Source organism: Camelus dromedarius, chromosome 10, assembly GCF_036321535.1.
Source record: "Camelus dromedarius isolate mCamDro1 chromosome 10, mCamDro1.pat, whole genome shotgun sequence".
NCBI classification, from domain to species: Eukaryota; Metazoa; Chordata; class Mammalia; order Artiodactyla; family Camelidae; genus Camelus; species Camelus dromedarius.
The window spans coordinates 59,657,357-59,682,533 of NC_087445.1; the positions used below are offsets into that span (position 1 = coordinate 59,657,357).

General features: G+C 36.9%; 1 protein-coding gene across 2 annotated transcripts in view; it reads left to right on the plus strand.

The window, feature by feature from the left end:
* Positions 1-20,665, plus strand: part of HSDL2 (hydroxysteroid dehydrogenase like 2) — a 65,771-nt gene extending 45,106 nt beyond the window's left edge. The window contains exons 8-11 of one of the 2 annotated variants that reach the window (XM_010988580.3): positions 6,452-6,520; positions 7,504-7,653; positions 10,522-10,650; positions 17,743-20,665. In XM_010988580.3, the coding sequence (XP_010986882.1) occupies positions 6,452-6,520; positions 7,504-7,653; positions 10,522-10,650; positions 17,743-17,855 (461 nt within the window). In that variant the 3' untranslated portion in view covers positions 17,856-20,665. Of the gene's footprint in view, positions 1-6,451; positions 6,521-7,503; positions 7,654-10,521; positions 10,651-16,895; positions 17,185-17,742 lie in introns of those variants that run through there. The other variant, XM_031450208.2, reaches the window with a different exon arrangement.
* The last annotated feature ends 4,512 nt before the right edge of the window (positions 20,666-25,177 follow it).

The window sequence follows — 25,177 nt, forward strand, 5'->3', positions numbered from 1 at the left end:
ACTAACCTGGGGAGAGCCACAGTCATAAACTTGTTCCATAAATCCAGCGGGTCCTGTTAGGAACTACCCAGTATTCAACATCTAATGTAAAGAACTACCTATGGCCAGAACAGTCATCATTAATTGGCCAAGGAGAAGGAATCTCATTTAGTGATAATGGTGGTAACATTAGCTTGCATGGTGCTGAGCATTCCTTCTTTTATCCAACATGGCAGAGTCCTTTATCTGATGTCTTTTCCAGTATGAATAATCTTCTGGTTGCAGATCCTGGCAAATCCAATCTTAATCCAAAATTAGATTAGTGCGATAAACTTCAGGAACAAACTTAAGAGTGTCCTTTTAATAACTCAGCTTTGCAAGGAACTATCTGGGAGGTCTCTTAGCCACTAAATACAGATCTCAGTTAACTAAAGTAGAATTTAATATTCACTGAAACATAATCTTTTTCTCTCTAAAATTACCCTCATTTCTACCAAATACCTGGTTAATTTACCATATAGACTTTTTAAAATTGGCTGTGCTGGAACTTTTCATGAAGAATCTCAGATTAAACTTTAAAAGGCCAGGAGAGCCATACTATGCACAAAAATCTCTGTTCTTCCTCCATAAACCTTCTACAACTTTCTGTATCCATAATAATCTGTCCCTCACTTTCTTTTCCATTCAGAAACAGAAACCAGCTCTACAATAAAACCACCTTTTTCCTTTAACAAAGTGCATTTTCATTCCTCATACCTTCTTTGCTGAAAAGACACATCCTACTTTCCTTGTGTACTGAAATGTTCCCTTATTCTTAACCTTAAAACGTTAATCTCTGGTGAAAACCAAGAAGCAAATAATAGTAAACTGTTTGTCATACCAGCATTTCCTGATTGACAAGCTTTAGTCTTTAGTCTTCCTCTCCTAAGAAGGCAAAGGTGGGTAAAGTTAGACCTGCCCAGCAGTTAATGCCCTAGTATTTTATTCTATTTGAAGTGACCTGGATAGTGAATGAATTCTTGTTTAACTTGGTTTAGTTTCAAGTTACCAAAATCTAGAGATACTGTCCTTAAAGCAGACATTCCCAAAACCCAATTATTTCTAAAGAGTTTACCTAAAAGCTCTTCTCATTTACCTCTATTTTATTTACTTAAAAGTTTTGTCATATCATTATTTTTCTTGGTGGCAAACTTTGTAACAGAAATAATGTCTTATTTGATTTCTAATAAACTAGGTGCAATGAAAGTAGTATACCTAATATTGGTGGCTCTAAAGACATATCTGTATTAATCAAAGTATTAAAGTTTAAGCTAGCTTCAATACCAGGTATCAATTCAGGACTGAATATTTTCTAGGTCACGTGAACCCGATTTTCATTCTGGCCAGTTTCTTTTATATTTCTATTTATTTAAGAATTAATTTCCTTTAAGTCAATTAAATAGAGCTCTTTTACAAATTAATTTTGGCAATACCATACATTTATGATACACATATAGATACAAACACAGAGACCTCATAGTTCTGTTGCCGGAAAAACCTCAGTACCCTGATAGCTGAGTTGAGTCGGAGGCAGTTTGGGGACGATAGAAAAGAACGGCTTAATTGCTTTGCCCGCAAAGGGAGTCACAGCAAACTAATGCCTTAAAGACTATGAGCCAGTCAGGGGGTTGGGGCCTTGAGATTTTATAGAAAAGGTGGTAACAATCAGGGCATTTTGCAGGTTGCTAGATTCCTCTTAACCTCAATGAATCTTCAGGAGGAACTCTGGAGGGTCTGTCCATTCGTCTGAGATTATCAGCCTGTTATCTCCTCCCCGGAGCATAGCCTCTGGGTTAAAGTTATTTGCAAAAAAATAATGAATCGGCAAACAGATTTTGCATCAGGGAAGTCAGTTTGTTAGTTCTCTTTCTATTCCTTCAATAACTGAATTGAGAGTTCGAGGCAAAGTTTTGGGAGGATAGAAAAGAACAGCTTTATTGCTTTGCCAGGCAAACAGAGTCACAGTAGGCTAATGCCTTAAAGACTGGGACCCCATCTTGGGGTTAGGGTCTTGAGGTTTTATGGAAAAAAATGGATAATGGAAAAAAAAATGATAACAGTCAGGGAGTTTAACAGGGACTACATTCTTTTCATCTTGATAGGCACTTACTGCTGTTGTGGAGGAATTTAAGAGGGTCTGCCCATTTCCCTGAGGTTCAGTCCATGACCTTTCAAGACCTCTAGGGTAAAAGGATAAGTTATGCTAAGAAAAGAATGTATAGGGTGGGGTGCATGTTAGTCATAAGATCAGTTTAGCTGGAAGTACAGGCCTGAACAACTCCATACCCATCTTGTTGGTTTCCTGCTCTTTCAGTTCCCATTCCAAAATTTCAGCCATAAATCAGGTACAACAATGTAAAACCCATCAATTACAAAAGACATTGGATTCAAATTGGGTTTCCAGCGGATAGAACAAATCAAGGTCACCTGGCTAGATGGTTAAACATTTTTACTAATGTCTGTGGAAGACATTTAAGATTTCTATTTGTTCTGACAAGTCAAGCTCCAGGTTACCTACCCCGTTTCCCAAAATTTGCATTTTAAAAAGATGGCAGAGAAAGAGTTTCCTGGAGAAGACCAGGTAACACATTTGCATCTCAAAGGCATGGAAGAAGAAAGGCAAATTCCTCCTAGGATGACTTTGTTCCTTAAGGCTAAGAAAAACAATTTTTTTCCCTCAATACTTACAGGCCTCTTAAGATAAACAGGGGCATTTTGGGCATGGTAAAATGATTGGTGGGTTTTGCATTATTTCTGGAGCTGCAACTCTGATCGTGTAAAGACTAGATTTCTAAGACTAAGATTTTTTTTCCTCAAAGAATTGGGTGGCCACCTCAGTGATATTAAACAGCTGACACACCCATTCACCTGTGTTGGATTGTTTTACTTTCATTTATCTGAGGGGAGAAGTCCTCCCCACGAAATTCCTCGCAGGCCCCAAATACTAGCTATGGCCAATTTAGAAAGACCTCCCATTTTGGCAATCTATTTACAAACACTTTTGGGGATCCTCCCAGGGTTGAAGAAGTTTTCTAACTATGATCCTCAGTTTCAGGCCTTTGACCCAAAGAAGTTTGCCTACAGCCTCATGTGGTCCCATTATTAAATACAGGAAATAGTGATACAGGAAAAACGAATGTGGAGCGAGAGGAGGGCCATGTTTCAGGTCTCAGTGGAGCCCCTGGGACATGCCAAGTGTGGGTCCTTGGCTTCACACAGGGAAGAATTCAAGAGTGAGCCACAGTTGAGTAAAGGTAGATGTATTTAGAGAGATACATACTACATAGATTGTAGGCTGTTTCAGAAGGCAAGAGAAAGCCCACAAGGTGTGGGAGTTGGGTGCTCAGGTTAAAGTAAAAGTAGATACACACTCCATAGATAGAGTGCGGGGATGAGCGAGAGAGGCAGCCAGGAGATGTGGTGTTGCCAGTTTTTATGGGCTCGCTAGCTTTATATGCTAACAAGTAGGAGGAACTATGCTGGGAAAGGTGCTGGGATTCCTGGGAATTGGCTTGACCTTTTATGTTTAGCCTTGGAACTGTCATGGCACCTGTGGGCATGTTATTTATCTTGTTAATATATTACAATGAGTGTATAATGAAGCTCAAGGTCTTCTGGAAGTCAAATCTCCTGCCATGTTGATCCTCAAGGCCTACTGGGAGTTGAATCTTCCACCATTTTAGTGTTAATTGCTGTATCATTCCTTGAATGGCTGTGCCCTGCCCCCTTCCCTCCTGTCTCAGTAGTGCCTTCTGAGTGGAAAGGCAATTCAGGAGATTACTAGAATGAGTACTCAAATAAATGCTAGAGGGGAGCAGTAGTTAAAATTTTAGGTACTTTTTATGTCATTACTTTCATTATCCTTCTGCAACAAATATTTCAATGAGGATATTTTGGAATTTTTAAGTCTTTTGGGGCTTCTGCATACCAATTAAAATAGGTACAATAGTTTAAGATGAAAGCTGTGTAGAATATTAACAATTTAGATGTTTCTCCAATTAAAAGGATCCGTAGGGCTAGCCCTACAAATATTTTTCCCTGCTAATCTAATTTTAGGAAAGAGAACAATACCACTGTTATTTTCAGTAGACCCTGCAGGCATAGAAAACTGTTTTAACTGCGCACTCAAAATTCAGTTTTGGAGTGTCAGAAGAACCCCAACTTGGCCATTTCAGGTCCCAATTTCCTTTAGTTCCCAATTAAGTATTTGCAAGCATATGTAAACCCAGCCAGTATTCCCATAGGTGGCTGTTTGCATGGGAGCTGTTTGGCCTTTGAGGCACCATTTCCCAGTATTAATTTTGTAGCCTAATTGAGATATTATTATAAAAGTTTGTGTGCCTGATGCACAGTGAGGCCAAACAAACGAAAATATCAGAGTTTGGAGCAAAACAAGGTTTTTGCAGGGCCAAGCAAGGAGAGCATGTGGCTCATGCTCAAAAACCTTGAAATCCCCAGTAGTTTTTAGGGAGAAGTTTTAAAGGGCAAAATTTGGGGTGAGGGCTGCAGAGTGTACAACTTTCTTCTGATTGGCTGGTGGTGAGGTCACAGGGCAGTGCTCCAGGAATCTTAGGCTCAGTCTGAAGTTACTATCCTTCACCCGGGTGGGAGCCCTAGTCCCTGCAGAACTCAAAGATTTTGCTAAGTATAATCCTTGAGGAGGAACCAGGCCCCTGCCTCAAGGTTGCACTGTTGTTTCTGGACTATCCCTCCCTTTTCTCTGTATTCCCTCCCACCCCTGATTATTAATATTTAAATCTGCTCTTTGACACTCAGGGAAGGTCAGGGAGGCTGAATGAAGCCTATTTCCTACAAACAAGAAATGAGGGACACGGAGAGGATTTGTACTGGGGAGGGCCCCACAGGGTCCTGCTCCGTTTCAATATGAGATATGATCTGAACAACTTTGACAACGGTGTGGTGGATCATGTGTGCTGCTTCTGAGCCTTGGGTTGGTTTGACTTCTTTTATGTGGCTTGGTTTCTCCCCAAGACAGCCTAAAACCATCATGGGTGCTCAGAAAGCTAGGCGATTGGCCTTTGTCACACCCTCAGACACAGTATTTACTTCATGGTCGTGGTGAGGTTCCCATATGGGACCACTGCATGTCTCAAGGATTGATCCTAAGACACTTGAGGACGCCATGTGGCCAGGAGGAGCAAAATACCCCTTTATTCTTCAGAGCTCAATAGTTAAGTCTCATTTCACTAGCAAAAGTTTTGTTCAGACCATATATCAACTCATTTTCTTTCAATTGAAGCCAAATTTAACAAACACCCAGCCACTTATGTTTCCCTCTTGCCCAGACCCCCCTGGGTCCAGGCCTAGGAAGTGCACTGGTGTGCCCCTTAAGACTCCAGGTTTTAAGTGAAAAGCAGCTCAAATAAAATCTTGAGGATCATCACCCGCACAGTGAGATCCTGAGATCCCAACATCAGGAGAACTCACTAGAACATGTAAGGAGTACCAAGAAGCTCAGTGGGGCTCAGTGGGCCTGCCTTATTTTTAATTTAAAGTAAAATTCTTATCAAGTGTTAGGTAGTATGATTAAGTGTTAGGATATAAAAAAGACCAGCATTCCTGCCCTCCAGTTTTTTTAATCTTCTAAGAGGGAAAGACAGACACACATTGACAGAGATGGGAAACAAGTTCTTCTTTTTGAGGAACCCCCATTTCTTAGGGGGGCCAGGTAAGAAATAGGTCCTGAGCTGTAGGACAGAAGGTGAGAAGGGGCCAGGGCTCTTGGGAGAGCAGTTAAGGCCTTGATGTCACAGTGGTCTCTTTGCTTGGATCTTAAAGATGAAATTTGCCATAGTAAAGGAGGATAACTGGGTTACAGGAAAAGTATTTTAGCTTAATGTGTTACGGAAATGACAGGCCAGCCAAGAAACAAGCACCACTCGGAGGGTTGGAGTACTCAGATTTATTACGCCGGCGGGCTCAGAGGGGCTTCTGCTCCGAAGCTCTGAGCACCTCCAAGACGTGCACATGAGGTTTTATAGGGTTAATTACAAGTGTGGGGCTATTAGCCAATAAGGTTCAAACAACAAAAAGCAAGGAATCAGTACACTGGAGCTTATCAATTTGGAACAGATCACGTTACTGACACTTGTTGAGCTTGGATTTACGAGTTAGCTTGTTAGCCCAGTAAACTGACACTAAACGTCAGATTTATGAGTTAGCCCAGCAGAACTTAGATCAGTAAACCGACACTTATCACACTTAGATTTGTGACTTAGCTCGTTAGCCCAGCTGGGCTTTTCCTTCACAAATGAAGATCAGATAGTTTGACAGTTCTCATGAGGGTCTTTTCCACAGCATCAGAATGATCAATAAAGTAAAAGCAGATGTAATGTTTATTAAACAGTTGTTAAAATCTTACTATATTGAAGTTGTTACATTAACCTGATTATTTTGGGGGTCAATTTTTCAGGCCATCCTTTGATACCAGATTTCTTCTTGGATGAACAGCCAGATACTACTAAGAAAATGGAATCACATGGTAAGATGTAGACCATATTTTACGTAGGAAAATAAAGCTACTAGCTCGTGTATTTTTTCTAAAATATAGAATTGGACATTTCTGCCTTCTGCTTTTAAGCTATTCTGTAATTTAAACTAGACAAGTAGTGTCTTAGTTAATTCTAGCAAAAAAAGTTTCCTTTTCTGTCTACCCAAGTTCTTGGTATATTCTTTTCATTTGATTTTTTTTTTAAGTTGTTTTTTAAAAGAAAAATCTTTGTAGAGGTTTTATTTCTTTTCCTTGGCACCATTTTTACGTGTTTTGTATTAATACTTTATTTTGAGGAAAAACGTGTCTCATCAAAGTACATCTAACACTATTCTCAGTGATTATGCTATGTGACTACTTTATGGGAGACATTAACTTCAAAGGAGGTCTTGGTTTTACTTTGTTTTGTTTTTGTAATTTAGAAACGATAGCCCCCTTGAATTATTGGTCCATTTTAATTTTAATCTTTGTGACAAGGTAGATAAGTTTAATTTAGAGGTAAAGTTATTAGGAAGTTCACTTGGCTGTTGATTCAAACTACAATCTCTGATTCATCTTCACTAATTTACACAGTTGATATTCTGATCATCTTTCTGACTCCAGGGTCTTCTTTTCTTATTTTCTTTTTTCAGAGGTGATGATAAAGGAGTGATTAATTGTTACCACTTGAAACTCTAATTATCTGGATCTGTTTATTATAAACACTGTATAGTTTAGCAGTTTTTTTTTAACCTAATCTGAGTTAGTCTTTTACTTGAAGAGTATAAACCATTTACATTTACAATGATAACTAATGTGTTTGGCTGTTATTCCATCAGTTTGATTATGCTTTTAGATGCCACTAAATGTATTTAAGGTCAGTTTGATCAAATGGGTCTAATTGGTAGCAAGTCTGTTCTGCTAGTTAATTAATTCTGTGTGTGACCATACATTGCCTAGGTTTTAAAGCCACTTATATCAATAATATTTTATAGGTGCTATTCCAGAATTGAAAGAAGAGACGCTGCAGCCACCACCAAAACCACGTTCTGGAGCTGTGGAAGAAACGTTCAGAATTGTTAAGGACTCTCTCAGCGATGACGTCGTTAAAGCCACACAAGCAGTCTATCAGTTTGAACTCTCAGGTAAGGATGACTTCTGGAGCTTTTACGAAACAAAGTCGGATCTTTCCCTTAGAAGAACATCAGCCTCCAGTAGTAATCACCTGGATAGTTGGCTATATCCAGAACCCTTACCCTAGAATGTAGACATTCAAGAAGAACAAATAACTACCCGTTTGTATTTTGGGGTTCATTCCTTTTTGGTTTTTGTGTATCTATTACAGGTTTTTGATTTGTGGTTACCATGGGGTTCATATATGCTGACCCATAATTATATCTACTTATTTTAAACTGGTCATTCCACATTTAATGATATACTTGATTTCTAGTTGTTTTTGTAGTTCTCTCTTCTACTGATTTATATTTTAAAGTTAATATCAGCGCATATGGACAGATACATAAAATAAAATTTCACTACAGATATTTCCAGTGTTAAATAACTCCTTGGCAAATGTAACTGAGAGACAATCCCATTTAGAAGGGTATATGGATCATGACAGTAAATTAGCATCAACCATGGGTACTTGCCATTTTTATCTTTGAGATTATTCAGGTCAGTCTGAATGTGGTCAGCTTTTAAAACCTCTTAATATTGTTCTCTCAATATAGTATTAATACATGGTAATGATAGTTTCAAGAATTAGCTACCACAGTCCCATTGTACAAAAACTTTGATATTAATCAGTTTTTTAATCTGTTGTCTCCTCTCCTTTATCTTAATCTATCTGCACCTTCCTGTTTTTACTTCCTTCCCTTAGAATCCATGGTCCACTGCTTCAATCACTCTCTTACCTGTACCCTGAACTTGACCTTGTGCTTATGTCACCATCAAAATCATAGTCCTGGATAAATCAAACTATTTGGTTGCCCCATACTTGCATCCAGGCTGCTACGTCTTGCTAGAGAAATGGGGGGGGGGGGGAATCACACCACCCAGTGAATCTGTACCAGTAAAAATTCATCATTGCCCTTTTCCAACTGGGGTCTAAGCAGCACATCAGAATTCTGTTTCTGTGGACAGCTCATAGCCTCATTTTCCACAGTGACTATTTTAAATCTCTCAGTGTTCCTCAAATCCCCCATCTCTCCCTCCACCACTTCCCTGCCAGTTTCTGCAGGTAATCCCACCTCCTCTTGCCCAGAGATAAGGGAAGTCTACAGACAGAAATTACTTCAACTTTCTGTCATCTAATATCAAACTGTTGTAGTCATTGACCTCTCTTCCTCCCCTCCCAGCAGACAGAGAGCTCAACTCCAGATCCATGTGTCCTAAGCTTTAATGTCCACACTGATCACCGGGGGTCATGCCAAAATGTAGAATCTGATTCAGTAGATGTGGGGTAGGGTCTGAAGTCTGCATTTCCGACAGTGATGACAGTACTGCAGTTCATGAGTCCCACTCTGAGTAGCAAAGTTCTAGATCCCATTTCCTCTGACCTCCTCCAGGACTTGGTATTAATTATGCCCTCTCTTCCACCCGTTCCTCCTGAAGCCTCCTTCCCAGGAGTATTTTAACATTCTCAAAGTCTGTTCTATCTTTAAAACAAAACATGACAACAACAATAGCAACCTTCTCAATCATACCTCCCACCCCCATCTTTCTTTTTCAGAGCCAAACTCATTTTCATCTACAGTGCACTTTGCTGTCATTTTTCTCCATTCAACTGAATTTGCCCTCACCAAGGTCCTTGGTGACTTCTGTGTGTTTGTCATTCTTACCTTGTCATCTCTCTGCAACATTTGATGCTGTTGACCACTTTTTCCTTCTGGAAATGCCTCTTTGCTTTTCTTCTCTGTCTGTAATCATGGCTTGTGAGCCTGCTGTGCCAGATGCTTTTCTGTTCTTTCCTTAAATGTTGGTATTCTTCAGGCCACTGTCTTAGCACTCTTTTACTGTAGGTTACTCTACAGACTTTCTCCAGGAAACCCAGCCACTCACATGGCTTCAGTGACCATCCAAGCTGCTTGCTTTTGTATCCATCTTCCTAGACTAGTCAGACTTCATTTGACATTTTCCCTTTGTCTGTCACAAAGATGCCTCAATCTGAAAATGTCCATAATAACTCACCATTCCCAATACCTGTCTTTGGCACTACTTGTTAAATCTGCTCTTCTTCAATAGTCCTTTCTTAGTAAAAAACACACCAGTATTTACCAGCTTCCCAAGCTAAAAACTAGCAAAGCAAATCATTCTTATGCACCCTCCCTACCTTTTCATCTTCATATCCAATCAGTTACCTAGTAGTTTTGTAGTAATCCTTTGAAGTTATCTCTCAAATAAGTCTGCTTTTCTCCATTCCCACTGCCACAGTCCTAATCCAGGCATACAAAGCCAAACTCCTGAACACCCACAGAACCATCCTAAACTGTCCTCTGCATCCTCTTCATCCCTCTCCAATATATTCTTTATACTGCTTTTAGGGTGGTCTGTTTAAAACACAAACCTATTGTTATTCTCCTTCCACAGCATATCCCTTAGGATGAAGTCAGGGAATCCTTTACCGGCTCACTGCGCTCTGTGTCTGGACCGCCTTACGAGCTCACCTGAGCCCACTGTCCACTCTCTTTCTACCTTCCAGTCCTACTGTACTTTTTTCAATTCCTCATCTATTTAATTTTTAGTTAACTTTTAAATCTCAGCTTCAGCTGGGCTTTCCTGATTCCACATCACCCTCCACCTCCTCTTCTGTAAGAACCATGTTGTTGCAGAGTCTTCAGAACCCAGTCTAATGCCTTAACAAGTAGTTAATGAATATTGGCTGCAGTTCATGAAGGCCTGGGGATCTTAACCAGGGAAACAGCATTATACAAGATTCTAACTGTATTCTAATTAAGTTTAAGAAGAATAGAGCTTCTTTGGCATTTATTTCTATATCTTTATCTTCTGTGTAGGTGAAGATGGTGGAACATGGTTTCTTGATCTTAAAAGCAAGGGTGGGAACGTCGGATATGGAGAGCCCTCTGATCAGGCAGATGTGGTGATGAGTATGTCTACTGACGATTTTGTAAAAATGTTTTCAGGTGAGTTTTCAATTTTCTTAGTTTATTTTATTTTTTTTAAACATTTTTTATTAATTTTTAATCATTTTACAATGTTGTGTCAAATTCCAGTGTAGAGCACAATTTTTCAGTTATACATGAACATATGTATATTCATTGTCACATTTTTTTCTCTGTGAGCTACCGTAAGATCTTGTGTATATTTCCCTGTGCTATACTGTATAATCTTGTTTATCTATTCTACAATTTTGAAATCCTGTCTATCCCTTCCCACCCTCCACCCCCAATTTTCTTAGTTTATTGATTGTTCAAGGAAAGTTTTGTTCCAACAGTTTGCCTTTTTTCTTTCCAAACGATCAAGACTCCTAAGTGTTTGTGGCAGTGTAATCTTAGCAGCTCTTGATGCTGACGAGCACGTAGTTTTTACTGGTACCTCCACTGCCCCTTCTACTTCAGCCGAGTGGGGAGTAGGTGTCAGAATTTCCTTTTTGCATGACTGAGAAGCTAAAAAGATAATATTGGGAACAGAGAGATAATTCAAAAGAACTCCTAGGTAGACTTCATTTCTACTAGTTGGACTAAGATCTCATTTCCAAAAATACCTTGGTCACCAGAGGTTCTGAACTCAGCTGCCCCTCATTCACTGAGAGTTTGGTCATACTTCAGTCTTGCCAGTTATTATAATAGGAAACAGCAGCCCTCTCCTGTGGCCCAGTGACCCTGCTTTCTGTGGAATCCATGAACAAGAGAAGCTTTTGCATAATTTTCTGTTCTGCTCATATCCCTCTAACTGTGCCAGAAAAAATTCCAAGGGTAATTTTTTTCTATTTTTTACTCTTTGAACACTACTCCAAATGGTAAGTTAATTAACACATGGTTTTATTAGAGGCAGCACTTTAAGCTTTTAAGAAACCATAGCCATTTCTATGACCTAATCTATATAGTGGATACATTATAAATATAAAAACTTAAAACAAGTAATAACCACCTAATCAAAAAATCTCTCCTTTTGGCCAGCAGAGGCCACTGTATGGCAAAGCATTATAACAGAAAATAAACTGTACAAGATTACCTGATTAATATACTAGGAGGAGGGAGATAGATATAGATATATGATGTTATACTTATTAGCAGTTTCTTTAGTTATTTTTAAAAGCAGTTTTGTTGAAATATTTATATACCATAAAATCTGCCCATTAGAAATATATGATTTTTTACTGAATTTATAGGGTTGTACAATCATCACTTATAATCTAGTTTAAGAACATTTTTATCACCTTCCCAAAAGGGTGTCTCTTTGCACTGAGTCTCCCATTTTACTGCCCAGCCAGCCAAACACTAATTTGCTTTCTGTCTTTATAGATTTTCTATTTCTGGACATTTCATATAAATGGAATTGAACAGTATTTAGTCTTTTGTATCTGGCTTCTTTCACTTAGCAAAAGGCTTTTGAGATTTAGCCATCTGTGTTGTAGCATGTATCAATAGTTCAATTCCTTTTTATCATGGAATAGTATTCCATTATATGGATATATCACATACTTACCCACTCACCAGCTGGTGGACATTTGGGTTATTTCAAGTTTGGGGCTATTATGAATATTGCTGCTATGAATGTTTTCATTCATATATTTGGGTGGATGTATATTTTCATTTCTCTTGGGTAGATGCCTAAGAGTGGAATTGCTGGGTCATGTGGTAAGTTGATATATAACTTTTTAATAAACCATCAAACTTTGCTGAGGTGTTTGCACTAATTTTCTATTCTCATCAGCATTGTATAAAGGTTCAAGTTTCTCCAAGTCCTCTCCAATACTTAACGGTGTCTTTTTTTAATAGCACTAATAATAATAATTATTGATTGATAAATTAAAATTTTACATATTTAAGATAATTGATAAATAAAAATTGTGTATATTTAAGATATATAACATGATGACTTGGTATTTGTATACACTGGGAAATTACTATGGTCAAGCTAATTAACACAACCATCACCTCATATGGTTACCTTTCTGTTGTTGTTGTAAGAACACTTAAGATTTACTCTCAGCAAGTTTCAAGTATACAGTACAACATTATTAACTATAGTTACCATGCTTGCTGAACATTAGATCTCTAGAATTTATTCATCTTATAACTGAAAGTGTATACCCTGTGACCCAGCATATCCCCATTTCTCCAACTCCCCAACCCCTGGCAAACAACATTCCACTCTGCCTTTGTGAGTTTGACTATTTTAGATTCTACATGTAAGTGAGATCATACAGTTTGCCTTTCCATGTCTTGCTCATTTCATGTAGCATAACGTCCTCCAGGTTCATTCATGTTCTCGCAAATGGCAGTGCCTTTGTCGTCACAGCCCTTCTAGTGGGTGTGTGGTGGTATCTCATTGTGGTTTTAATTTGCATTTTCTAAATTATTGATGTTGAGCATCTTTCCATGTGCTCAGTAGCTATTTGTATTTGATGAACTGTCTTTTAAGATGTTTTCCTCTTTTTTAAATTGACTTGTTTGTCTTTTTATTACTAAGTTGTTAGACTTCTTTATAAATTCTAGATGCATGTGACTTGCAAATATTTTCTCTTAGTCTGTGATTTATCTTTTCATTTTCTTACTGGTATCTTTTGAGTTACAGAAGTTTTTAGGTTTGATAGCCTAATCTTGTCATTTTTTTTCTTTTATGGTTCATGCTTTTTCCCCTAAGTATTTGTATTTCATTCTTTTTTATGCTATTGTGAATGGAATTATTGTCTTAATTTTATTTTTTTAATTATTTGTTGCTGGTATAGATAAATACATTTGATTTTTATGTATTGATTTTGTATCCTACAAATTAACCAGTGAAAGAAACCATTTGGGCCTGGGATTTTTTTGTGGGAAAATTTTAAATTACTAATTCAATTTATTGGTATATGTCATTTAAAGTATACAGTTCACAAGTTTTTTTTTTAGCATATTCATAGGTATTTGCAGTCATCACCATAGTTGCTTTCAGAACATTTTCATCACCCCAAAAAGAGAAACCCCCTACCCATTAGCTATTTATCCCATATCCCCCATCTTCCCGTCCATAGCCCTAAGCAACCACTAATCTACTTCCTGTGTCTCTAGATTTCCCTATTCCAGATTTGCTATGAACAGAATCATATAATATGCGATTTTTTGTGTGACTGGCTTTTTACAGCATGTTTCTTCTTTTAGTTTGTTTTCAGGTTTCATTCTTGATATGGCATGTATCAGTATTTAATTCCCATCTTTAAAAATGGACATGAAATTCACATAACATACAACTAACCATTTAAAGTACGTAATTCAGTAGCATTTAATTTAGTGCATTCACAGTGTTATGCAACCACCACTTCTCTTTAGTTTCACAATTTTTTTATCACCCCAGAAGAACACACTATACCATTTAAGCAACACCCATTCCAGCCTCCCCCATCCCATGGCAATTCTAATATGCTTTTTTTTCTCTATGGATTTGCCTGTTCCGGATAGTTCATATAAATGGAATCATACAGTATGTGACCTTTTTATGTGGCTCCTTTCACTTAGTATAATGTATCCAAGGTTCATACCTAGCATATATCCATACTTCATTTCTTCTTATGACTGGTAATTCATCACACAGATATAATTTATCTGTTCACCTGTTGAAAGATATTTTGTTTGGCTGTTAAAAATAAGGCAGCTATAAACATTTGTGTCCAAGTTTCTGTGTAGATATCCAGTTGTCCTTGCACCATTTCTCTTGTATTGCTGGATCATATGGTAATTCTATGTTTAACCCTGAAGAACTGCCAAACTGTTTTCCACAGCAACTGAACATTTACATTCCTACTAGCAGTGTGTGAGGGTTTCTATTTATCCATATCCTTGCCCTCACCAATATTTGTTATTTTCATTTTTTTAAAGAAAAGCAACCCTTGTGGGTGTGAAGTAATCCTCGTTGTGGTTTTGATTTGCATTTCCATAATGACTAATGCTCTTCCGCATTTTTTCATGTACTTATTGGTCACATGCATATCTTCCTTGTAGACATGACTATTGGGGGTCCTTTGCCCATTTTAATTGGATATTCTTTTAATTTTTAAGGTTTTTTTTTTTTTGAGTTTTAAGAATTCTTTATATACCCCAGATATAAAGAAGATATTGCTTATCAGATATATGTTTTGCAAATATGTTCTCCCGTTTTTTTTGTGGGCTGTATTTTCACCTTTTTGATGATACACTTTTAATTTTGGTGAAGTCCAGTTTATCTGTTTTTTTATTTAGTTGCTTGTGCTTTTGGTGCCATATCTAAGAATCCTTTGCCAAACCTGAGTTTTGAAGACTTACCCCTGTATTTTCTTATAAGAGTTTTTAGTTTTAGCTCTTACATTTAGGCCTTGACCCATTTTAAGTTAATATTTGTATATGGTGTAAGGTACAGGTCCACCTTCATTTGTTTGCATGTTGATATCCAGTTGTCCTTGCACCATTAATTGAATAAACTATTCTCCCATTGAATGCAGCAGACCATAGGGATAGGGTTTAGTTAAACGTTGAATTGCTATATGATCCAGCATTTCCACTCCTAAATATATACTCGAAAGAACTGAAACAGATACTCAAACAAATGCACTTATACGTATGTTAATAGTAGCACTTATTCACAATATCCAAAAAGCTGGACACAACCCAAATGTCCATCAGCAGATGAATGGATAAAAAAATGATGGTGTACCCATACACAGTGAAGTATTATTTAGGCATGGAAAGAAATGAAGTACTGATTCATGGTACAAAATGGGTGAGCCTTGAAAACATGCTGAGTGAAAGAAGGTAGACACAAAAGACCACATATATTATATTAGACACATATTGTATGAACCTATTTATATGAAAAACTAGAATAGGTAAATCCATAGAGACAGAAGGCAGATTGGTAGTTGCCAGGGTCTGGAGGAAGTGAGAACTGCTCGTGTTTAATGAGTGTAGGGTTTCCTTTTCGGGTGATGAAAATGTTTTGGGACTAGACAGAGGTGGTGGTAGCACAACATTGTGGCTGCACTTAAATGCTACTGAATTATTCACTTTAAAATGGTTAATTTTATGTCATGTGAATTTTACATCAATTTTTAAAAGTATCTATTTTTAAAAAGTGTTCTTTGACCCTTTCCCCTTCCATTCCCCAGAGGTAATCTCCTTCAGGTCTTTTTGGTATTTCTTTCAATATTTTACTCCATGTTTTTCAGTCATGACATTTCTCAATGTTATATTTATACATATATTGTTTTCTTTAGATTCACTAGACTGATAGATGAGATTTAAGTTCTCTTACAGCACCTTGACTCTGCTTCACCTCCCCCTTTCCCATCCTCCCAATATAGTTATCGCACCATTTTTGCTTAAATCAATACTCTTATGTTTAAGTAATTATAATTATGGTGTAATTTGCTGCTGAGTCAAGTGGTACTCTATTAATATGTTTCCTCTCAGAGAGAACTCTGGACATAAATAATGTTTCCTCCCCACTAGAATACATAAAAGGAAACTACACAATATCTTCCTATACTCTTCCCATAACCTCCTGATACAAGTCTGCTACACAGCTCTGATCCTAGAAATATCTTTAACTCTCTCCTGCATTTAGTCTCCTGTTTCCTGTATCCCTTTCATCTTTTGTGGTTTACAGCCTCATTTTGGTGGCACACATTCTCCAGAAGCTTCATTAGAAAGGATACACAAACAGTAATTTTCCTGAGTATCTAAAACTGCTTGTATTCTCCCAGCATATTGATTATTTGGGTAGAGATTTCTGGGTTGAAATTCATTTTCGCTCAGAATTTTGGAGTCATTGCTCTGTCTTCTAAGGTTAACATGGAGAATTTGATGCTATTCTTATTCTTTCTCTTTCCCCTACCTCTTTTTATCTCTTCTTTTCCTCTCTCTTTCCTCTGCTTCTCTGCCTCCCCCTTTTTCCTCCAGCACCCTGTTCTTAATACATTGTTGTTCGAGCTTCTCTTATCAATGTGAAATGAATTGCACAATTTTTAATTTGTTCATTTACTTTGCTTCAGCTTTCTTCTGTGCCTGCACTCTCTGTTTCCTCTAAATTGCTTTTAACTGTTTCTGTTTTTTGGGTTGTTGTTGTTTTGGTTTCCATTTAATCTATAATGCTTTGCTATATAACCTCTATATAGAATAATTTAAAGATGTTTAGTATCTCAGTATATACACACAATATATTAACCCACACACTTTTTTTTTTTTTTTTACAGAGAGCTTGTGTGTGTCCTAGTGAAGGTTTACTAATACAGCAGACACATATTGTGCCTTTTGGAGACATGCCCTATATATAAATTTGGCATAATATAGATCAGAAAACTATAAATGAGAATCAGACACACCTGGCTTTGGATTGCAGCACTGTTACATATAAGCTGTGTGATCTTATAAATGTAAAAATCCTCTCTGAGCCTCATTTTCCTCATTAATTCCACTGTGTGCCAGACCCTGTACCAGCACTGGAATGAGAGTAGCAAATAAAAAGAAAGTTTCCTCTCTCCATGGAGCTTCTTTTTATTATATGCTGTTATTAGCTACAATTCTATTTTAATGTTCACTGTATTATATCTGGGCATTCCTGTGGTTAAAATAATGCTAACACATACTTTTGTGTTCATACATTATACTTTTGATGATCATTTCCTTTACACCATTATGACTTTTTGAATCTAAACTTGGAATGTTAAGAGTTTAATGAACCATAATAGAGTGCAAAATTAACTGAAAAGGATAGTATATGTTTACCACAATTCATTTGAGGGCCATCTATTCTTTATTGTACTTTAACTAGTATATAAATGTTGCATCTTCAGCTTTTTGGTATAATCTTTTGTTGATTGTTATTTTTACATTATCTCTTATATAATAAAATATTGTTAACATCTAAGTCTAGGAATTGGGATTCCCAAGATACTGATAAAAATATGCTGTAAAAGAAATTTCTGTGCTTCAGAGGTCTATAGAACTCAAAGGGATTCTTTCTACAATTCATGTTCTTGAAGCACTGTATCCCTGAGGGCACTAATGGCTGCTTTTTCCTCTCTCATTGTATCATTTTAGGGAAACTAAAACCAACAATGGCATTCATGTCAGGAAAATTGAAGGTAAAAGGAAACATGGCCCTAGCAATCAAATTGGAGAAGCTAATGAATCAGATGAATGCCAAGCTGTGAAGAAAGAGAAAAAAAAAGTTGACCACTAAGCTCAAAAAGTAAAGGGTTCAACAGATAAAATCGAATGTTTGTTTTCTTCCCTATTATAAGGATATGAATGTTTGTCCTGGAAAAAATAGAATTTCTGTATCTATAAGACTTGAAATTGTAATTAAAACAGCTAGCCAGTCAAGCATAAGTGTCATTAAGTGGATTCTAAGACATTCTGTTTTTAAATTTTGTGAGTTTTGTCCTGTATCTCATTCGGCATCATCTTCTAGGAAAAGTATTGTCAGTCAATCAGGGTCAAACAGTAACATTAACTTTTCAAATCTTCCCATGTAAAATGAGGCTAGCCTGTATTAAAATTTTCAGTGTTGGATTGTACGCTAGTGAAATCTTTATGATACTTTAAATTTTTATATATTTGTTTTAAAGAAGATCTTCAATGATGCATTTTCACAGAAAGCACATAATAAACTGCTCAATAAACAACTGTTTGTGAAGACAATTAAATAAAAACAGAGTTTTTCATTTAACTATCTTTCCAGGTATAAGTTACTTACAGGAAAATATTATTAATTTAATTCAACTAATTGCAGTATGTATCCTATTTTAAAGTATGTGAAAATGTCCTAAAATAATTTCTCCCCAAAAGTATGCAATTGGTCACAGTGTTTTGAAATGAAAATTTTAAAACAGATGGTTGTTATGGGCTGAATTGTATGCCTCCTTCATATGTTGAAGACCTAACCCCCAAAATCTCAGAATGTGACTGTATTTGGAGATAAGGCCTTTAAAGAGGCCGTTAACTTAAACCAGGCTTTTAGGGTGGACCTTAATCCAGTATGGCTGACATCCTTATAAGAAGAGGAAATCTGGATACAAAAGAGAGACCAAGGGTGCGCACACACAGGAATGACCACGTGAGTACCAGCTCAAGAAGGCAGTCATCTGCTAGCCAAGGAAAGAGGCCTCAGAAGAAACCAGATCTACTGACACCTTCATCTTAGACTCTTCTCCAGAACTGTAAGAAATTTCTCTTGCTCTAGCCACCCAGTCTGTGGTATTTTGTTATGGCAGTCCTAGCAAAGTAATGAAATAATTTGTTTGTATTTCTTTAAAAAAAAAAAAAAGCTAGAGTTATTTTTGAAAAACCACTACCTTTCATTTTAATCAGTTAGAAATACTTGCTCGGTCAAGTTCTTTTACTTCTCATCTTCCACTCTCCAATATTGTACAGTTAAGCAACTAGCTAATTCTGAAACTTTGTATAACCATAATGTTAGGAGCACTTAATCCGTACTTTGTAAATGAGGAAACAGAAGATCAGAGATGGGAAAGGAGTAGCCCAAGGCCAAAACTAACAAGCCCATTCCAAAAACCCCTCCCAGTACACTGGCCTTGCGTAGAACTTGAAGACCCCACCTTCCCCTCCATGAAGCCCAGATGGATTGACCTTGGGGTGGCATCCTCACAACTCCCTTGGCATCTCCCAGTTCTTTCCAGCCATGTTAGGATCCTGGTCAGATTTTGACAGCAGACTCCTTTTCTACTGAAGTTTTCTAAAGATTTCTCTCCTTTCTCTGCTTTTTCCACACGGTTTCAAAGCTTTGGGAAAATATTGTGAGGCAGGAGTTCTGGGTTTTTGTCACTAAAACATGAACTTGCTAATTTAAAAAAGGCTTTAGGATAACAGAAAAAAAATCTTTCCACAGGGCCCTGGTTTTCACATCAGTAATCGACAGAGTTGGATGAGGTCATCTGCAGCCTCTTTGTGCTCATTATCACTAAGAAGTACTGAGCAATCTGCACTATTCTAGCAGACATTTCTAAAGCTTTCTTTCTGGCCACATCCCCCAGTTGTCTTAACTAATTCACATGTGTTCCCTTTTCTTAGATCTTACCCGTTAACTGCACTGAGGTTGTGGAGTCTCCCAGAAGTTCTGAAGTGCCCTTTTGTGTGTTGTTCAGTATCCAGCTGAGCCCTGTTTCTGAAATGAAATTGTATGGAGGGAAGTCATGCTATTGTGCCCTTTAGTGTTTGAGTGAAGTTATTCAGACATTTTTTAAGATGGTTTGTTGTAGTAATCCTGTATTTCAACAAATCCTCTTAAAATATTGCTTCTTAAATAATCCTCAAATAAAAGAAAAAAAAAGTCTTTTTCCTCTACCTATCTTAAGTTCTCAGTTTGGACCCTGTAAATTAGACTAACAAAAGATAGATTAACAAGAGGAAAACAAACAGAAGTTTATTAACATGTAAGCATTCAGACACAAGTAACAAAGGGGTGGTTAGAACTTGAGCTTATGTAGCAATAATAAATTTTTTGCAAAGTAACAAGACAGAAGAAGAACTTTGAGTTTCTAGGATGGCAAATTGTAGAAAGAAAAATACATAGATTGTTTAGTAAGAGTGTATTAAGTTTTGTAAGGAACTGCCAAATTGTCTTCCAAAGTAGCTGTACCATTTTGTATTTCCACCAGCAATGAATGAGTGTTCCTGTTGCTCCACAACCTTGTCAGCACTTGGTATTGTCAGTTTGGGGGATTTTGGTCACTGTAACTGGTGTGTAGTGGTATCTCATTGTTGCTTTAATTTGCAATTCCCTCATGATGTATGATGTTGAACATACCTTCATATGCTTAATTCCTTCTATATCTTATTTACTGAGATGTTGTTCAGATCGTTCGCCTATTTTTTAAAAAATTGATGTTACAGTGTGTCAATTTCTGGTGTACAGCATAATGTCCCAGTCATGTATATATACATATATTCATTTTCACATTCTTTTTCATTAAAGGTTATTAAAAGATAACTGAATATAGTTCCCTGAGCTATACAGAAGAAAATTTTTAATCTACTTTTATATATACTCTCAAACTCCCAAATTTATCCCTTCCCACTCCCTTTCCCCCAGTAACCATAAGATTGTTTACTATGTCTGCAAGTCTTGTTTCTGTTTTGTAGTTGAGTTCATTAGTGTCCTCCTTTTTTCTTTTTTAAAATTACACATATGAGTGATAACCATATGGTATTTTTCTTTCGCTTTCTGGCTTACTTCACTTAGAATGACGATCTTCAGGTCCATCCATGTTGTTGCAAATGGTATTACTTTATTCTTTTTTTATCACTGAGTAGTATTCCATTGTATAAATATACTACAACTTCTTTATCCAGTCATCTATCAAGAGGCATTTAGGTTGCTTCCATTTCTTGGCTATTGTATACAGTGCTGCTATGAATTTGGCCCATTTGAAAATCAAGTTGTTTGTTTTCTCATTGTACATTTTAAGAGTTCTTTGTATGTTTTGAATAAGAAATTTTGTTTTGTTTTTTGAGGAGAGGGGAGGTAATTAGGTTTATTTATTTATTTTTAATGGAGGTACTGGGGATGGCATGTACTTTATCACTGAGCTATGTACCCTCCCCTTTTGTATATTTTGGATAACAATCCTTTATCAGATGTTTCTTTTGCAAATATTTTTTCCCAGTCTATGACTTGTTTTCTTATTTTTTGGACATTGTCTTTTGCAGAGCAGAAGTTTTTCATTTTGATAATAAGTCCAGCTTATCAATCATTTCTTTCATGGATCATGCCTTTGTGTTGTATCCAAAAAGTCCCTGCCATACCCAAGGCCATCTAGGTTTTCTAGGAGGTTTATAGTTTTGCATTTTACATTTAGATCTGTATTCCACTTTGAGTAATTTTTGTGAAAGGTATAAAATCTTTATTTATTTATTATTTGCATGTGGATGTCCACTTAATGCCAGCATCATTTGTTGAAAAGACTGTTTCTCTTCTTCTTTGTTAAAGATCAGTTGGCTATATTCATGTGGGTCTATTTCTGGGCTCTCTATTCTGTTCCACTGATCTATTTATTTATTCTTTCATCAATACCACACTACATGATTACTTTAGTCTGATCACTTTAGTCTTGAAGTCAGGTAATGTCAATCCTCTAACTTCATTCTTCTTCAGTATTCAGTTGGCTATTCTAGGTCTTTTGCCTCTCCACATAAACTTTAGAATCAGTTTGTTGACATCCATAAAATAACTTGGTGGGATTTTAATCGGCATTGAGTTGAATCTATATTATCAATGTGAGATAACCTGATGTCTTGAAAATACTGAGTCTTCCTAATCCATAAATAGGAAGTATCTTATCTATTAAGTTATTCTTTGATATCTTTAATCAGTTTTATAGGTTTTCTCATATAGATTTTATACATAGTTTATTAGATTTGTACCTGCATATTTAATTTTTTGAGTGCTAATATAAACGGTAATGTGTTTTAAATTTCAAATTTCATTTCTTCATTGCTGGTATGTAGGAAAGTGATTGCCTTCTGTATATAAACCTTGTATCCTACAAGCTTGCTATAATCATCTATTAGTTCCCAGAGGTTTTTTTTTGGGGGGGTGTCAATTTTTACAGATTTTCTATATCAATAATTAATGTCACCTGTGAGCACAGTTTTATTTCTTCCTTCCCAATCTGTATACTTTTTATTTCCTTTTCTTGTGTTATTGCATTAGCTAGGTCTTCAAGTATGATGTTGAAAAGCAGTGGTGAAAGGGGACATCCTTGTCTTGTTCATGATCTTAGTGTGAAAGCTTCTAGTTTCTCACCATTAAGTGTGATGTTAGGTGTAGGGTTTTTGTGGATATTCAATTTGTCAATTTTTTCCTTTAATGGAACATGCTTTTGGTATCATAATTAAGAAATCTTTGCCTCACTGAAAGCTTATGGAAGTTTTACAGTTTCATGTTTTGCATTTAGGCCTACTATCTATTTCAAGTTAATTTTTGCACATGGTAACATGGATCAAATTTCATTTTTCTGACTAGGGATATCCAATTGTTCCAGCATCACTTGTTGAAAAACAGCAGATTTTCAACCTAACAGAACTTTAGAAATGAAAAATATAATACATTAGAACTTTGCCACAACCGAAGTTGAAGTTTCCACTACTGTAAGGTTAATAAAAATAGTTTAGTTACAAAAAGCACAAAAGTAACATCAGTGAAATTTAAAAGTATACGCAACTGACCATATATTTAGCTGAGAAAGTACCAAGTAATTACAAAGCAGTCACTTCCTAGCAACTCTTTACACTGAAAATCTGTGGAGTTTACCAGTGCCCCGCCTTCCTATTTAATTATTTCCAACATTATTAAACAAAGATTTCTGTTTAGATTGTTTTTCCTCTTACTGCTTTCTGCTTGATTTCCTGGCTTCTTGCCGCCTTGCTTGTACAGATTAGGAATCAGCAAATGCTTTGAGGGGAAATGGTATGTAGAGTGATAGACTCCCGTTACTGTGACTACCTCTCCTCTAGAATCTTCGCCCCTTAAGTCCTAGCTGCCCTGATAGACTTGACCTCCAAATTTTATATCTCCAACCCAATCAGACTGTTGAAAACTCTAGGATACCTCTCTGATTGGCTTCCAAACTCCTAGACACAAATCAACAATGCCCTGAGAAGGAAAAGTGGCTGAGAAGGGAGGATTCTTGCTGGGCTCTTGGACTCTCAAGCCTTGGCTGCCTGAGTTGCTCTACAGTAGGTTTAAACAGTCTTTTATTTTACTTTATTTTTTTTTAATGCAGCCTTGATAGTTCTTAATGGGAGAGTTATTCAACCAGGTATCCCACCATAGCTGGAAGTCTGCATTATTTTTAAAAACTCAAATGGAAATGTCCTTTGAACCAATGTGGTAAAAAACACATGATGTAAAATTTATCCTATTAACCATTTTAAGTGTAGAGTTCAGTGGTGTTAACTGTGTTTACATCATTGTGTAACAGATGTCAAGAACTTTTTCATCTTGCAAAACTGAAACTCTATACTCATTGAACAGTTCTCCATATTCCCCTCCTCAGTCCCTGGCAACTACCATAATACTTTCTGTTTCTATAATTTTGACATCTCTAGATACCTCATATAAGTGGACTCATACAGTACTTGTCCTTTTGTAACTGGTTTATCTCACTCAGCATAATGTCCTCAAGTTCACTGATGTTGTAGCATGTGACAGGATTTTTTTAAGGCTAAATAATATTCTACTGTATGTATATGCCACATTTTGTTTATCTAATTCATCCATCCATGGACATTTTGGGCTGCTTCCACCTCTAGGCTATTGTGAATAACACTGCAGTGAACATGGGTATGCAAATGTCTTTTCAAACTGTTGCTTCAAATTCTTTTGGATATATACCCAGAGGTGGGATTTCTGGATCACATAGTAACTCCATTTTTAGTTTTTGAGAAACCTCCATTGTGTTTTCCATAGTGGGTGCACCATTTTACATTTCCATCACAAGTGCACAGGGTTCCAGTTTTCCCCACAGGATTACATGTCAAATACATGTGGCGATTAACTGGGGAGTTTTTTTTGGACACATTATTTTATCAAAAATGCTTACAGATTTTTAAATTCAGCCTAGATCAGGAAGAGTGTTCAGACAAAGATCTTAGGAATTCTTTCTCCTTTGTTCTGAAGTTTGTCTTTCTCTGCTCAGTCATACTCTTCTCTCCCCTCGCCTATCCCAGGGGTAGGAGGGACTGAGCTTTCCTGCCACAGCTGAATTGAGACCAAGATGTGAACACGACATATGGCTAGTCAGAAATGCTTTAAGAGGGGAGGGTGTAGCTCAGTGGTAGAGTGGAAGCTTAGCTTGCTGATGTCTTGGATTCAATCCCTGGTACCTCCATCAAAAAATAAATAAATAAATAAATAAATAAATAAATAAATAAATAAATAAATAAATAAATAAATAAATAAATAAATAAATAAACCTAGTTACCACCCCCCATAAAAAACAGAAAAATAAAATGGATGAAAAATCCCTTAAATGTTACTTATTATCATGATTATTATTTTGGAGATCTTAGCGCTGTTAAGTATAAAGCATGGAGCCAGACTGCCTGGGGTGAATCTGGGTTCCTCCAGCTACTATGTAACCTTGGGCAGACTTGAGTAATGTCTTTGTGCCTCAGTTTCCTCATCTGCAAAAGAGCAATGCTAACAAGACCCACTTCATAGAGATTTTAGGATTAAACAATATTCGCTAAGCACTTAGTGTAAATCCTGAGCACAAAGTGTTTGGTAGATAAAAGTGGAGGGCGCCTGGTAGCACGTAGCAGGTCCAGCCTTACCTCCGTTGGGCCGAGCCGTGCAAGTGTTACTGTATGCTTCCCCTGTCTTAGCGTGTTTTAAGAACTATTAAGCGGTCTGGCTCCCTCCGAGGCACTGGGTGCCTGTGTTGCAGTTGAATTAGAAACTTCCACTGGGCAGCGGTGACTGTGGGTTCGTCTGTCGATCGGTGTTCTTGCA